The sequence below is a fragment of the Sciurus vulgaris genome (assembly GCF_902686455.1).
Source record: "Sciurus vulgaris genome assembly, chromosome: 6".
NCBI classification, from domain to species: domain Eukaryota; kingdom Metazoa; phylum Chordata; class Mammalia; order Rodentia; family Sciuridae; genus Sciurus; species Sciurus vulgaris.
Window position 1 is genome coordinate 35708080 of NC_136466.1, and position 17189 is coordinate 35725268.

The 17189-nt window shown below is 41.8% G+C and overlaps 1 protein-coding gene across 1 annotated transcript in view; it reads right to left on the reverse strand.

Moving 5' to 3' along the window:
• Nucleotides 1–3788: 3788 nt before the first annotated feature.
• GFPT2 (glutamine-fructose-6-phosphate transaminase 2) overlaps nucleotides 3789–17189 on the reverse strand; it is a 49038-nt gene continuing 35637 nt past the window's right edge. The window contains exons 11-19 of the mRNA XM_079145624.1: nucleotides 16885–16980; nucleotides 16683–16780; nucleotides 16253–16373; nucleotides 14001–14158; nucleotides 13574–13688; nucleotides 11236–11363; nucleotides 8508–8675; nucleotides 6569–6730; nucleotides 3789–5151 (exon numbers count right to left, since the gene is read on the reverse strand). Coding sequence (XP_079001750.1) covers nucleotides 5107–5151; nucleotides 6569–6730; nucleotides 8508–8675; nucleotides 11236–11363; nucleotides 13574–13688; nucleotides 14001–14158; nucleotides 16253–16373; nucleotides 16683–16780; nucleotides 16885–16980 — 1091 coding nt within the window. The 3' untranslated portion in view covers nucleotides 3789–5106. The remainder of the gene's footprint in view (nucleotides 5152–6568; nucleotides 6731–8507; nucleotides 8676–11235; nucleotides 11364–13573; nucleotides 13689–14000; nucleotides 14159–16252; nucleotides 16374–16682; nucleotides 16781–16884; nucleotides 16981–17189) is intronic.

A 17189-nucleotide genomic window follows, 5' to 3' on the forward strand; every position in this document is an offset into this window, starting at 1 on the left:
TTGAAATCCTAACCTTCAGTGTGATGGTATTTGGAAGTGCGGTCTTCAGGGAATGATTAGGTCATGAACAGGATTAGTGCCCTTAAGAGAAGCCACAAGGAGTTCCCTGTGTTAATTTTTCTTTGCTGTGACCACATAGCTGACAAGAACAACTTAGAGAAGGAAAATTTTATTTGGGGCCTATGGTTTCAGAGGTTCAGTTGGTGATTGGCCAACTCCATTGTTCTTGGCCTGAGGCGAGGTAGAACACCCTGGCAGAAGGGTGTGGCAGAGGAAAACTGTTCAGCTCGTAACAACCAGCAAGCAGAGAGAGGAGCATGAGGAAACAGGGACAAGATATATGATCCACAAGGGCATGACCCCCCCATGACTTACTTCCTCCAACCATACCATCCCTGCCCATGATTACGTGAATTACCACCCAGTAATTCATTCAAATTATTAATCCATCAAATGAATTAATCTGCCGATTAGATTACAACTCTCATATCATTTTACCTTTGAACATTCCTACATTTTCTAACATGATCTTTTCTGGGGCAACATATCACATCCAAACAGTATTGCATCCTTATCCCTCCTACCATATGAGAACACAATCATCCATTTATGAACCAGGAAGTGATCCTCACCAGACACCAAATCTGAAGGTGCCTTGATCTTGGACTTTCCAGCCTCCAGAACAGTGAAAAATGAATTTTTGATATTTATGTTACCTAGTTAATGGTTTTACATTGTCATAGCAACCTGAATGGACTAACACACTTTCTATTATAATTAAATAATCACATACTGGAAATTTATAAGGAAGAGAGGTTTTATTTGACTCACAGTTCTAAAGGTTGAAAGTTCAAGATTGGGCAGCTGCATCCAGTAAGGTCCTTGCTGGTCTGGACTCTCTAGAGTCCTGAGGCAGTACAGGACATCAAGTGATGAGAGGGGCATAGTGTTCTATCTCAGGTCTTTCTTGTCCTTATAAAACCACTATTTCACTGGATTATAGCCTCACCCTTATAGCCTCATTCAACTTTAATTACCTCCCAAACACTCTACTACCAAATGCCATAGTTGGATTGAGTTTTTACCCTCTTAATAACAGACAATGGGGGTCACATTTAAGCATGAGTTTTGGTCCCCACCATAACCAGCTCAAACCATAGCATCTCCCAAGTGCCTTTTCTCAAGGGTGAAGTGCTCCACCAAAACTAAAGAAGGAAACTCAGAAGAAGGAAGACAGAGGGAACAGGAGCCCAACTTATGAGATGAGAAAGAATCCCTAGAAGGATATGGAAAAGTGAGGCTCACATGACAGCTCTGCACAGATGTGAAGGGCAATTGAACCATACTGCAGCAACGCCACCCAAGAGGTAGACTGTCACTGCCAAGAGCTCCATTTACACGGCCGTCTTTTTAACTTGAGCACAGAATGCCCAGGAGAGCTTGGCTCAGGTTTTCAACAGTTTGGCTTATCTTGAATAAGTGCTGATGAGGCTCTCTCCCCCGCTACTCTGCTAAGGACACCCATATCACTCACAAAAGTTTTCCACTTCACACCAAGAGCAGGAAGTAGGCCACGTGAGGTTAGTAGAAGAGAGTATAGAGCAGCTCCTTCCTCTGACCATATTTCAGCTGCATGTTCAGGATCTGCTCCACACCTCACCCTGCCAAGTCACCAGCTGCATTGAGCCCTGTGTCTCTGAAGACCCTCTGATGATGTTACTCACGACTTCCACAGAAGGGGCTTTGTCAACTGCCAGAGAAGTGGAAGTCAGACCACCACCTGGAAACTGATCAACTCACCTGCACCTGGAGCTTCCGCCCAGGGCAGGCAGTATATGCTCATCCTCATTTTCAGACCTAGGCAGTACAGGTATCCCACAGTATCCATAAGAGATTGTTTCCAGGACCATCCCTCCCACAGATACCAAAATTCAAGGATGTTCAAAGTCCTTTATGAATGTAGTATAGTGTTTATATATAACTACAGGTCTCCTTCCACATATTTTAATTCATCTCTAGATTACTTATGATACCTAATACAACAACTACACATCACTTTATCCTGTTAATTCAGCATAGTATTTGGTGTTTAGAAAATTCAAGTTTTACACTTGGAACTTCCTGGGTATTTTTTTTTTTTCCAAGTATTTTCCATCTGTGCTTGGTTGACTTCATGGATGTGGAGCCTATGGATACAGAGGGTCAACTGTACATGGTATGAGGATAGATACACAGATGGAACCAGAAGGTACATCAAGAGAGAAATTAGCACAAAAGTCAGGATGGTCATTGCTTCTTGGGATAAGGTTGAAATACAGTTTTTTAGGTTTTAACTAGATACAAATGTTCTGACTAGTTTATAGACAGACTCCTAATCTTTTTTTTTTTTTTTTTTTTGGCACTGAGCTTGAACCCAGGGGGACTTTATTACTGAGCTATGTCTCCTGTCTTTATATTTTTTACTTTGAGATAGGGTTTTGCTAAGTTGCCCAGGCTAGCCTTGAACTTGTGATTTTCCTGCCCCAGTCTCCCGAGCCTGTGGGATTATAGTCATATGCCATTGTTCCCAGCAACAGTCTCTTAATCTTAAGAGTTGTATTGACCATGGTTTGGTCAGGAAGAAAAAACCAATCTAGTTATTTTTGGCAGGAGTTACCACCTTATTAATTTGTGAGGACTGGAAGACAGGTCAAGGAAAGTCACCAAGGTTCTTGAGTTTCAGAGGAGATTCAGTAAACCTGTTTGTGGCCATCACTACCTGGAGCCCTGAGGTGGGTGAGTTTTGGGAAGTACCTGAGGGCCATATCAGAACCCCGTCTTCTGAAGCCACACTTCTGTCTGTCTCTGCCAGAACAGATATGAATATAGATGTGCCTCAACTTACTGTGGGGTTATGTCTGGAAACCCAGAAGTTGAAAACATTGTTAAGTTGAAAATGCATTTAATACACCTAACCTACCTATCACAGCTTTTTAGTCTGCTTTAAACATGCACAGAACACACATTAGGCCGAGTTGGACAAAATCATCTAACACAAAGCTTATTTTATAATAAAATATTGAATATCTTATGTAATTTCTTGAATACTGTAGTGAAAATGAAAAAAAGAATGGTCCTATGACTAATACATGGTTTCAATCAATGCATGTTGCTTTTGTATCATTGTAAAGTAAAAAAAGTCATAAATCGAATTATCATCAGTTGGGGACCATCTATAGGATTTCTGCCCCTCCATTATCTTCCAAACCTCCCATGGGTGCCTCTCACTATTAATCTGCAAATGTAGAGAAAGCAGAATATGCAGAACAGGATGGTAAAGTTGTTACAGAGCTCACAGGTAATCAGAACAAAAGTTTAATGAGATACAAGTGCCACACCCACCAATTCTCTGTTATGAAGATTTTATCAAGCTCTGTGTGATAGGGAGCCTAAGTTCCAACCTGATGAAACTTCAGAACTCAGTTTGGCTTTCTTTCTACTTGATTGTAATAAGATCTGTGACTATAAATTGGGGGGAAAATACAAATTTGAGTTTCGCCCCTCCATGCTGCTTGTAAGTCCTGGGAAACCATCTCGAGCAATATCATGTGACTTAACCCAACCCAGGTTTATCAGACCATGAGTCATTAGCCATGAGTCCCAAGTCTACATTTTCTTGTCTTGTGTAAAACAGTCCTTACTTTTGCACTAGAAGCACACAGGTCGTGGGTGAGTGAACAATGCCCATGGTTATTGATTATATTAATCTGTTTTGCATTACTATAACAAAATACCTGAGGCTGAAAATGTATAAAGACAAGATGTTTATTTAGTTCACAATTCTGGAAGTGCCAGATTGAGGGCAGAATCTGGCAATGGTCCTCTTGCTGGCATAGGCCTGAGGTGGTGCAGCGGATCACATGGAGAAAAAACAAAGAGAATGTGCACACTTGTATCTTGTTCTCTCTTCTTTTTCTCATAAATCCACTAGTAATTCAATCATGGAGCCTCCACCCTGATAACTTTATCTAATCCTAATCAGCTCCCAAAGACCACCCCTTCTCTAAACGTCATAGTTGGATTAAGTTTCCTTCCTACCAATACCTCCCAATGAGAATTAAATGTCAATACATGAACTCTTGAGGGACACACTCAAACCATATGTGAACCATAGCACTAACAAACAGGGCCATTCCCAGACACTGTTGAGTTCCCTAGGAGCTCTCAAATTTCAAAGCACGCAAAAAGAATGAGGCTAACCAAACTCAAACACACAAGACCAAAAAAATCTGTATTTCTTTATTGTCTTAAAATTGCATAGTATTTTGATTGTGCACGCTTTTAAATAGAGAGCAAGGCAGCCCACTCAAAACTATCCTCTTGCACAGGGCATTTCAAGCTGTTTTACTATGGGAAGGGAGCAGGGACCAAAATGCTGCCTGGGCTTAAAAAGAACCATGATCTCATTAGACAGAAGTCAGAGAGTTGAAAGGATATGGGCCACAGACAAGAAGAAAATGTTGAAGGAAATTGAGATTCAATTGGATTTATAGGAGGCATAGGAAGATGTCTGGAAAGATTTCACTGATGTCAGGGGACAGGAATCAGAAGCAGCCTAGAAAGGAAGGGAAAACAGAAAGGAGTCCAGAGGGTCAATGCTTTGTGCTCAAATCTGAGATGAAAGCCACTCGCCAGGAGTGAGTCCAGAAACAGCGCACTGGCTAGCTGAGATGCACAGTCTGGGCATTACCATGGCTACAGAAAGCCACATACTAGAAAAATAACTTAAAAGCTATACAATCATCATCATAAATATTTTGTCTTTTAAAACTAGTGTTGGTTTAAAAAAAGGTTCACAGTTACTCTGAAGAGAGCCATATCTCTATTGCACAGTAGTGGAAAAGTCTGCTCTGATCCCCATGTGTAAACAATGATCCCCTTCTCCCTGGCAACTTCAGGACACAGAGAAACAGTATTTGCTATAAGCAAAAGCACTTGGGTACAAGGCACGTTGAAGCTGTCAGCTCTACTGGGAACACGCAGAATGCCCACTTTCCCCACGTGGCATCCCTGTTGTTGGTCTTAAAGCAGACCAAAGGTGGTGATGGTCTCCTTAGGGTCTCATTTTCATTCCACGGTGACAGACTTGGCCAGATTTCTCGGAAAATCAACCTAAAAGGAAAGAAAAGAGCTTCTCAGGACCCCACAGATCTTGTCGACATGCTACTTCTTAACAACTATTTTCAGTGACAGGTGTTCACTGAAACCAATCATGAGCTACGCTGACATCTGCATCTTAGAAGAAAATTCCTTACTCTAGTAACTTCATTTAACTGTGTAATGTTTAGTTCATTCAATAAACATTTGTCGTGCACCTGACGTGTGTCATGCTGTGTTAGCACTATTAAAAGAATATGATTCATGCATTTAAAAACAACTAGTTCAAAGTGTCCTGTTAAAATTTCAATTTTCAGGACTGGGGATGTAGTTCAAATGGTAGTGTGCTTGCTTAGCATGCATGAGGCCCTGGGTTCAATCCCCAGTATCACACACACACACACAATTTGAAAAATGCACTTTTCTGTTAAGGATACACACACATTTTAAAGACCTGTTATGTTAGAGTGGAAGCTGGGAAGGAAACGTAATTGGGAATGGTTCATAAAGTGGGCTTCAACTTTATTTGCAATGTCACATTTTGTTTATAAGTTCAGAAAAGAAACAAATGTGACAAAATGTTAGCAAATGTCAACCCTGAGTGATATGTGCACATTCATGAGTTTGCTATATTGTTTTTTGTAATGCTATGTATTTTTAAAAGTTTCTCAAAATAAAACATCTATTTCTTTGCACAATGAAATATGTGTTCTTACTGGTGATATCATAAATTTTTTTTTCTGGAAAATAATTTGGCAACATACATTGGAAGACTCAAAATTTTGAATCATTTGCTAGACTAAGAATGAATCTTAAATGTGTAAAAAAAGATGTACATATGAAGACATTCACTGTAGTATTATTTATGAAGATAAAAAATTGGAAACAGTTTATATAAAAGAAGACTGGCTAAGTAATTGTTACAAAAATCATAAGATTGTGGGGGAATATTATACATGATTAAATATGCAAGTAACATGTGCATAAAGATGTGACAAATACTTGAAATGTAATAATAAAAGTAGGAAGCAAAATTTTATCCTTGATATAATATTGAAAAGTGTTTTTATAAAACTCACATGCATAGGCATCTGAATAAAATATTAAATTTGCTAATTAATATTGCTTCTGGGTAACAAGGTTATCACTTAACAATAGTCTTTATGTTTTTGCAGTTCTCAGCTTGTTTTCAGGGGATATAAGCTACCTTAAAAGGAAGTTACCACAAATGTAATTATTTCTCTTATGACTACACCAAGTAAATATTTAAAGAACAAAAATGAATTTTGTTATCACACATCGTATAGTGTGAAATGCCACACTATAACTCTCAAATATGTACAAATACATGTCAATTAAAAATAAGAAATCTATTTTAAAAAAGGAACTTTGGGGTTGTTTCTCCTCTTTTAAGTGCCATTTTTAGACTTACATCATATCCTCGGAGAACAGCCAGGTGGAAGGAAAGAAGCTGAAGTGGAATGACACTCAGGATTCCCTGCAGGCAGTCGACGGTGTGGGGCAGCTCTATGGTTTTGTATGCAAACTTGGAACTTTCAGTGTCATCCTTGGAGCACAGTATAATTGGGCGACCCTAAAGCAGAGAAATAGGACTATAAAATAGATTGTCTCTGAAAGAAGCAATACTTCACACACAGAAGAATTTGGGGAATCAGTATTACTGCAGTGATAACACTATTCTTTTGTTTTTGCTCAAATTATGCATCCATAAGGTGATGTGCATGATCCATGTATGGGACAGAATGCATGATGCTTCTTGAGTGTTTCTTCCCCTTTCCTGGGGAGGTGACTGCCATCTTGCTGTGTCCTTCAGCACCCAGTTATTGAGTGGTTTTAGAGTGCCTTGCAAAGGGTCAGATAGTCCTACTCCTAACCATAATGGACTCATAATCTAGTGATGGAAAACAAAATCATAAACATGCAAACTATAAAATGAATTTTAGATAAATGCCACAAGGGTAATAAAACAGGGCAATGTGATTGCTAGACATTAGTGAGGTTTTTGAAGCCCTCTCAAAAAAGGAGATATTTGGATTGAAATCTCCATGATGAAGGGGCATCTCTTTGATCTGTGGGAAGAGCATTCCAGACAGAGAGCATGCACTGCAAAGGTTCAGGGGCGGGAATGAGTTTGGCATGAGTGGGAAACAGAAAGAAGGCTGGAACCAGTAAGATAGGAGGAAGGGGCCAGATAATAATGCACTGGGTCACTGCAGTTTGAAGGGAAGCTGCAAGAGGATTTTCAGTAGGGAAATTACATGATTGTTTGTCTCTGGGCACATCACTGTGTTGAGACAAATGTGGCAGCAGCTGGTGTAAGCACCCTATTGGATTTCACCTCCCTGTGACTTCACAAGCCCTCACAGAATGGATCTGTGGGGGTTCTTCCCTCCTACCTCAGGGAAGCTATCGCATAATAAAGAATCCGGCCTTTGTTCCTGGTCCCTAGGAGGGAGATGATAAATCTTTTCTGAGCAATAGAAATGTCATTTTTCCAAAGTGGGCCTTGGACTATACCTGAGTCCATCTAATGAGATGACTCATGATGGGCCCATAGATAGTTTCAGAATGGGAGCTGACCATGCCAGAGAAACCAACCATGTGATTAGAGGATTGAGACTTTGAGCCCAGAAGACAGAAGGGAAGGCTGGAGATCAAGTTGAATCATATAGCCAATGATTCAATCAATCATGATTACTTAATAAAGACCCTGGAAGTCTAGGTGGGCTCTCTGGTGACACATATTGATATACCAGGAGGTTGACTCAACCTGAGGACACAGAAGCTTCATGTTTGGAATTCTCACACTGTGGGTCTCTTCTTTGGGGCTAGTCCTAATTAATATCCTTTATAATAAGATTTTAATAGTAAATATAAGGCTCTCCTGAGTTCTGTAAGTTGTTATAGAGAAGTGTTGAACCTGAGGGAACTGTGGGAATTCCAAAATTTGCAGCAAGTCGTGGATGGCCCATAAACCCCCAAGTTTGGTGTCTGAAATGAGGGCAGTGTTGTGGAGAACTATGCTCTTAACCTATGAAATCTCACCTAACTCTGCCTATTTAGCACCAGATTTGCCCTTCAGCAACCCTGGGGAAAAGCTCCTCTCTACTAAGAGCACTTCCTGAGGTCTCCAGGCCTAGGATCCAGGGTAGCTAGGGATAGTCTTAGCTGCAGGCTTTTAGTTTCTTTGTAAATATGTGCACCACTCTCAAGGGGGCCTGAAAGAGTGTGTGGTCATGCCCACTCACTAGCAGCAGCATCCATACCTGGTGCTGGCAGGCAGTGAGTGAGGTGGCCATGTGTGGAAGAGAACAGAGGAGAGGTGGCCCAGCCCTGAGCAGAGACCTCACCTGGCGGGCTGTGACCTGCTGCAGGGCGTTCTGACATTTGGCAAAGCAAGGATCCTTCATGATGACCATGATGACTGGCATCTGCTTATCAACCAGCGCCAGAGGCCCATGCTTCAACTCCCCAGCCAGAATGCCTTCTGAGTGCATGTAAGTTATTTCTTTAATTTTCTGTGGAAACACAAGGTGGGATCAGTGTTACACTGGGTAGACAGGAATTGGAACAGATCAGCCAGAGGGGAAGAAAGGGTGCTGAGGGATGACTTTGGAAGGTAAGAACCAAGGTTTACAAGGTAGATGGATACATGGACTGCTCAACAGCAGTGAGGGCAAGCCAGGACCAGGAGAGAGGTCTGGCATGCACAAAGCTGAGCTTTGCAGCCTGTGTCCTTAGGCTAGCCTCCAGACGCCAGAGTTCCCGCTTTCTTCAGTTCCATGCAGGGCCACCCATTTTTGACTGAAAGTCAGCATTAGTCTAGCTTGTCTTCTTCCCACTCCTTAGCCAGCCACATGGCCTCTCCCCAGTCATCATTTATAATGGCAGCATTGTATTTTTGTTTAGATTTGCCCTTATCCCATTAGTTGATTAACCATTATCCAATTTTACACTCTTAATAACTTCTGAAGGGTTGTCTTAACTGACCTATTAAGTAAAATCATGTGCCCTCGGCTCTTATTTGAATTTTTCCTATGTTCAGGTAGATACATTTCTATTCAGCTATCATTAAATCCATATCATTGCACTGATGAGATACCAAAGAAAAACATCTCTCCACTTCCCCAGAGCTATTTATTTGGGTCAAGGAAACACTCTAAGGAGTGAGGCTCCTCCCTGGAAGTTGCAGACAGCTGGAGGACCAGCCTCCAAGTGACCACAGAGGAGTCATTGACTTGTGCCAGCAGTAGCCTATAACACTTCTTTCTTTCTCCAAAGATGAACTTGGAGACACAGTTGAATATGCATCTTTCACCAGTACACTAACCACTGCAGCTGAGCCCCACCCCCAGGCCAGGCAGGAGGCTAAAAGTGCACCCTACCAGGCCTTGCTTTCCTGTGCCCCGAGAAGTTCTGTGTGCCAGTCCCTTGCTTATTTTGGCTGGAGTCAGAATCTTGTAATTGATCCAAGTCCAAAGACTGGGAATTGAATGTAATATTGTAAGATATATATTTAGTCTTTGTCCCCTTTACCTGGCAAACAACGCCTAAAATTCTTGGAATCTTTAATGTGACAGATGTCTTTCAATGCTATTGATTGCCTGTTGGCTGGCAGCTCCTAGGTAGCCTCAGGATGGGGAATGGTCACCAGAAAGACCAAGGCAGGATTGGAGAGTTGGAGCTTTCAGTCTCAACCTCTGGGGAGGGGATGGGGGTGCGGAAGGTTAAGCTGATCGTTAATGGTCAATGATTGAATCAATCATGCCTAGGTAATGAAGTCTCCATAAAAACAAAAAAGGACAGTAGTGGGAGTTCTGGATGGCTGAACACTTGGAGGTTCCTGGAGGGTGGAGTGCCCAGGGGTCATGAAACTGTGCTCCTTTCCCTATGCAACTCTCTTTTCATCTGGTGTTCATCAATATCTTTGTAATATCTTTTATAATAAACAATTAAATGTACAAAAAATAAGTAAATAAAAGAATCTCCATGAGATGGATGTGGTAGAAATTGGAGCTCATTGAGATCAGGTTTGCCTTCCCAACTAAGACCACCTGCAGTACCCTATGAATGTTTCTTGTGAACCACTTGCAACCAGCATGGCACTGTTTCTCAGCTGTGGGGTGATGGGAAGGGAACAGCTACTTCCTCCCATCTGAGAGGAGGAGAGCCCAGCTGGGTAATGCTGCCCTTGTTTTGATGCCCAATGTTGCCTCATCTGGAATATTGATATCCCATTGACATTTTTTGAGCATTCTGATCTGTAAATACCAAGTGAGTAGTGGGTAAGGGGCAAGCACTAGACTCAGGCCCCCGAACAGCTCTCTGCCCACATCTTGGTAGCCCTCTGATGCTGGCACCTTGCCTCTGCTCCATCAGCTCTTTCTTACACATGGCATGGATCATAATTCCCACAGGGGTAAAAAAGTCAATCACCAATTGTAAAAATGCAGGATCTTTGAGGCTCATTCCTGCAGAATCTCAAGTTTCCCTTGGAAGATTGAGGGATAACAAGGAACTCTGAAGAGACCCCATGAAGTAATTCTGATCTGTTAAAATCCTTCCACGCAGGGTCTTTGTGGTAGGAGGAAAAAAAAAAAAAAAGCAAAGGTCACATAGACCTGAATTCCATTTAGTTCCTCTACGTAATTTTCTTGAGCAAGATACAATCTTGAGCAATTTTTTGGAGGCTTGGTTTCTTCCTGGGTATCGTGCGGAAAGCAATCTCTCAGAAGCTGCTCATGAGATGTGAGCTTCTCAAGATGGAGTCTGGAATGAGCCAGACACTGGGAGGGGCTCTCCCAACAGTACCCTGGCTGTTACTCTCCTGTAGATTGGAACAGGCACCTATCTCATTCATCTGTGTCCCTAGGACTAGGACAACTTGGTTGAGAGCCGATGCTCAGTGCAAACTCAGGGGCAACCTGTGGGTCTTCCAGGCCTTCCCTTCCCAAGCTATGTGTCCTGCTCTCCCTCCCACTGATTTCTTGGGACATCTCCTATGGCTATCTCATGTTGCCCTGAGGGGCTTCATAGTGGTCTGTTGGATTCAGGGGCTCGGCAGAGAGAGGGACTCACCAAGGCTCCTTCCAGGCATGTGGCATAGTTATAGCCCCGCCCCATCACCAGGAGTGACCTCTGTGTGTACAGCTCCAGGGCCAGGTCATGAATCTTCTCATCCAGAGACAGCACTTCCTTGATCAGTTCTAAGCCATGCATACAAAGGGCAGAGGGAGACAGTCATTCCAATTTCAAAACAATATTCATAAGGAAAAGTATGAAGTATAACACAGGGTTTTGGAACTCAAATCACTCATCATATTTTGCTTTCTTGCATTAGTTTAGAAGAGTTTTAAACTTGGATTATGAGAAATAACTTGAGTGACCAGCCAGAAATTTGTTGGGATCGTAATTTATTTCTCAGCAAATACTTTCTTGAGTTACCTGTAAGGTACTACCTGTAAGGTACTATTATTTCTAGCTCATTTTATAGTAGGGCCACTGAAGCTCATAGATGAAATCATCAGTTGGCAAGACACAGAACACTCCAAATTAATGTCCCTCTTTCCCACTGTTATGGTTTGGATGTGAAGTGTCCCCAAAAAACTCACGTGTGAGAATGCAAGAAGGTTTAGCAGAGAAATGACTGGGTTAACCCAATTGTTGAATTAATCCCCCAATGGGATTAGCTGAGTGGTAACTAACCTAAGGTGGGTAGGGTGTGGCTGGAGGAGGTGGGTCCCTGGGGGCATGTCTTTGGGGTATATATTTTGTATCTGGTGAGTGGAGTCTCTCTGCTTTCTGATCATTATGTGAGCTGCTTCCCTCTGCCACACTTTCCTGCCATGATGTTCTGCCTCACTTTGAGTCCCAGGAATGGAGCAATATATCTATAGATTAAGACCTCTGAAACTGTGAGCCCTCAAATAAACTCTTCCTCCTCCTCTACAGTTGTGCTGGTAGGGTCATTTAGTCACAGCAGCGAAAAAACTGACCAAAGCACCCACTGTATGCTGTGTCCCTAGGCAAAGGCAACATAAGTTAGACAGAGGTGCTCAACTTTTTTGGTCCCAGGAATCCTTTAAGCTTTCTAAAACTATTTTGAGTCCTCAGGAGCCTTTGTTTTTGAGGGTTTTAGGTCTCACCAGATTCAAAAATAACACAGAAATTTAAAAATATCTATTAGTTCATTGAAAAATAATAATAAACTCATTATTAATGTATTTTCTGGAAAAAAAATACAGTGAGAAGAGAGGCATTATTTTAAATTATTGCATATCTTTTTTAATGTCTGATTTTTAAATAAAAGACTGTTGATTCTCATATCTGTTTCTACATTAAATTTGTGATTTTTTTTGGTTGAAATATAGGAATATAATCTGGCCTTACAGGGATTCATAATTGGAAAAGGGAAGAATAAATAGGTTTTTCAAATAATTGTGACTGTTCCTCTTTGATAGATACTATATCAAATGTGAAAAGTGGTGGTTTCTTAAAATGGTAGTTGCAAATGTGGATTTGAAGTCCTATCAATAAAGTTCTTCCTTCATTACATTAAAATTAATTGGTTTATCAACCACTTTATTTATTTATTTATTTATTTATTTATTTATTTACTGGTACTGGGGATTGAACCCAGGGGTGCAAAACCACTGAGCCACACCCCTAACCCTTTTTAAAATATTTTATTTAGATACAGGGTCTCATGGAGTTGCTCAGGGCCTCACTAAGTTGCTGAGGCTGGCTTTGAACTCTCAGTCTCCTGCCTTAGTCTCCTGAGCTGCTGGGATTACAGGTGTGCACCATCATGCCTGATCTTATCAAAAACTTTAAATGGTTCTTTTATCTGAACACAATTTTGCAGTGTCATGCACTGGCCACAAACCTAAGCAAGTCTCCTTAAATAGGACACATTTATTTATAAAATATATTTTAGAAATCTATTTGTTAAAATCACCATCATCTCAATGGAGAAGTCTTTAAATGCTGGGAGGTAGTCAAGCTCATGGAGGCAGATATAATTTTTTTAAAATTTTAAATGCTGATTGCAAACTTGAAGTTTATTAGTGGCAAGAAGTACTGCCTTTTTTTTTTTTCTCTTGAAGTGTCAGGCTAATTATGTTCATTTTTGAAAAAATGTCTGCCAAGTGCCCAAAGCAACTTATTACTCAGTGGATGAAGCAGCCCAGGGAGGAGAGGGAGTAGAATGAGGTCAGAGGTTAACAAGGGCCCTGTGTGCAGGGTTCCAAGGCCTGGTGAGAAGTGGCCCATTGGGAGCTGCTGAAGGGATTTAGCAGTGGGTAGAAAGTTCTAGGAGGAGGGAATGATTAATAGCACCATTTACAGAAGAGAGTCAAGGGGAAGCAGCTAAGAACAGCCTACCAGATTTGAAATTATGCAAAGTACTGGAACATACCAGGTAAAGATCTCAGGCCACGGATGATCTCTTGCCTCCTGTTTTGCAGTGAGATTCGATCTTCGGACATCATCAAACCGAACATCACAAGAGAAATGAACTGGCTGGTGTAAGCCTATGGAAAAAGAAGGAAGCAGCAAAGACTTTCAAACAGTTATCACAGAGATGTTTGATGAGCTAAAGGACAACATGGACAGAGACAAGAAAATCATGTATAAATAAATAAAATGAGATTATAAATAAAGAGAAGGAAATCACCAACAGGGTTGGGGCAGGGAGAAGTGAGGCATGCCAGCTGAGAAGAGGCAACTGGATAAGCTACATCCCAGTGTCCCAGCAAGAGGAGGGCAGATGACTGGGAACCCCTCTGGGCCTCAGTTCAGCCATGAGACCCAGGATCTTCCCAAGGAGTGTACGTGGCTCCTACCTTGGTGCTGGCCACACCGATCTCTGGCCCTGCATTGATGTGGACACCGCAGTCGGTCTCGCGGGAGATGGAGCTGCCCACAGTGTTGGTGACACCCACAGTTAGGGCTCGGCGGTCCTTACAGTAGCGCAGAGCCAGGAGTGTGTCTGCAGTCTCGCCTGCCACACAGGGGGCCCTTTCAGTGCGTGTCTGCAAGTGTGGGCTTTCTGCCAGCCTAAACTCTTCCCCTTTCCTCCCCCATCCTCTGTATTCATCTACCCACGGCTCTTACATGGAAATCAGTACCCAACACTCAGGCAGCCAGTGTTGAAGAAAGAAAAGGCAAGCTCAACATTTTTTCATGTTTATTCTTAGATTCAAGACTTTGTTACTATTTATGTGGCAAGCACTTTTTCATCCACTGTTTCTCTGAATTCTCTTGACAACCCAGTGGGGGCTGCCATCCCATTTTTCAGATGAAGGGCTCAGAGGTAGGATGAAATCAATGCCTCCAATAAGGTCAAGCAGCTATAGGTGACAAGTGGGTCTGGTTCCTAATGCTCTTTCTAGGACTCTAAGTTCCTTAGTTAGGAAGTGCTAAGGTTTAACAGATTTGACATTGAAAAAATAAGAATGCTCCTATATGTTGTTTCTCAAATAAACCTTGCTTGAAAGGAAACACTTCTTATAGCCTTGCAATGTGAACTTAAATGAACTTGGGAGGTTGAGACAGGAGGATCACAAGTTCCAGGTCAGCCTCACCAGTTTAGCGGGATCCTATCTCAAAATAAATAATGGTGGGGTGGGTGGGGAAGGAAGCACTCCCTACTTATGATAGTTTTTTTTTTTTTTTTTTTTTTTGCATTAACAAGCTGAACATTGCTATGCAGAGACTTAGGGGTTCATGCTGCATTATTTCCACATGAAATCCACCTCCATTTTTTTATTAATGGCTCCCACCCGGAGGCGCCTTACCACCAATGAAATATTTTATTCTCTGATGAGATGGTCAACTCAAAGGCAACCATGGCTACTAGCCCCTGGGTAGCAAGCTGGTCAGATAGAACGTAAGTGTATTTGTGTTAGTTTTACTTAATGGAAACAGTATTAAAATTCTAAATGAAAGCCCTATTAAAACCCCTATAGATATTTAAAACATGACCATCAGTTTTTCAGTTGTGATAATGACATTGTGATTATGTTTTTCCTTTTATCATTTTAATCAAACATTCTGAAGTATTTAAGGGAGGACATGATATCTGGAATTGGCTTCAAAATAATCCAGAGAAGGGTAGAGGTTAATGTGGGTATGGATGAACCCAGATTGTTGATCACTGTCAAGGTTAGATGGTACACTACATGAATTTCTCTTTTATAAAAACTTGGAATTCTTCATAATTAAAATATTTCAAAAGTCCTCCTAAAGCTCAAGGGGACTCCAAACATACAGCCATATCATCTCCCTGGCCCACTGCTCAAAACAGGTAGAACAAATGTTCTTACCTAGTGCTCAGGCAGGGTTTATTCAGTTAGGGAATTGCCCTTTGCACCAGAGCAGTGTCTCTTTATGCCTCCCCCTGCTGGGAAGGGTGGGTACTGCATACAGCTGGAAGTTGGGGCTTGAGAATAAATCCCACACTATGAGGTAACTCAACTGAGAAGAATTTTCGAAGAGACTTTTGTTCTTCACTAAAGTAAACCCAGCAAATATTTATGAGCGCTATGGTGAGTTGTTCTTGAAGACCTGGACTTGGAATGGCAGAAGTGGGGAGAAGCCATAGGGCACGAGAAAAACCAGTGGATCTAGATTCTCAACCCGATTGCAGCTCTGTCACACCCTAGCTGCATGGCCTTACACATCACTTGCCCTCCCCATACAGTAACTACAGTAACTGATGCCTTTAAGGGTTAAGTTTTTTCTTTTTCTTTCTTTTTAAACCAGAATTTTAACCCAGGGGCCCTTAACTATTGAGCTATATCCCCAGTTCTTTTTATTTTGAGACAGGGTCTTGCTAAAGTTGCTTAGGGCCTCACTAAGTTGCTGAGGCTGGCTTTGAACTTGTGATCCTGCTGTCTCAGCCTCCTGAGTTTCTGGGATTATAGGCATATGCCACTGCTCCCATCACCTTTAAGGGTTAAATGACCTGGTGCATGAGAGAGTGTGGCACAGAGGATAAACTGAAGGAGGGAAGGTAGCATATGGTATGGTGCAGAGAGAAGAGAGCCCAGAGGTAAACTAATTCAAACTTGGTCACGATACCTGCATCTCTTACCTGATTGGCTTATGAAAAAGCAAACATCATCCCTAAACACAGGTGTGTTCCTGTCCAGAAAATCACTAGCAAGTTCAACCATCACCGGGAGCTCAGTCAGTTCCTCCAAAACTTGCCGCGTCTGAAGCCAACAAGAATGGAGACTAAAGTCAATCATGGACATCATAAGGACAAATGGCAGTTGGGCTTCTAGGAACAGTTTATGACACAGTGCCTTGCTGATCACATGGTGAGAGAATTTCAATCATCCACAGGTTACCTTAAAGAGGAAAGGGCTTGGTGCTAATTCTCATGGTGGCTGATGGGAATGGGTACAGCATTTTGCTAAATTCAGAAAGCCAATGTATGATAAAATTTCAGACTGTGTCTCAACCTTGATTTCTGTTAATCTCCCACACACACTATCAAGGGTTCAGAGTATTGCACTTACAGCCACAGCTGCATGGTAGCTTGTTCCACAGCCAATTACAATGAGCCTTCGGCATCGTCGAATCTCCTTCAGATGGTCCTTCAAGCCACCCAGGAGCACTGCAGGACATAGCAGGGTGTAAACACTGACTTTACACAGAGACTGCATTCACTAATACAGAGCACAGATGGAGGATCCCCACTCAGCACGAGGATTACTGTACCTGTGTTTGTCTCAAAATTCACACGACCTCTCATGGTGTTGAAAACTGATTCTGGCTGTTCGAAGATTTCCTTCTGCATAAATGCACTAAAATTACCTGGTCAAACAAACATCAATGAGGTGGGTCAGTTTTAATCTGGTTGTATTTCTACTGCTTAACTTTTACTAGGAAGAAAACTCAATAAGCAATAGTGATAGTGACAACTGTAAAACCCATCGCAAATTCCAAAGGTCATCCTCATGTATTATCCTGCCTGATGCTCATGGTGATAAGTCTGAAGAAGCAGGGCAGGTGGGATGACTATC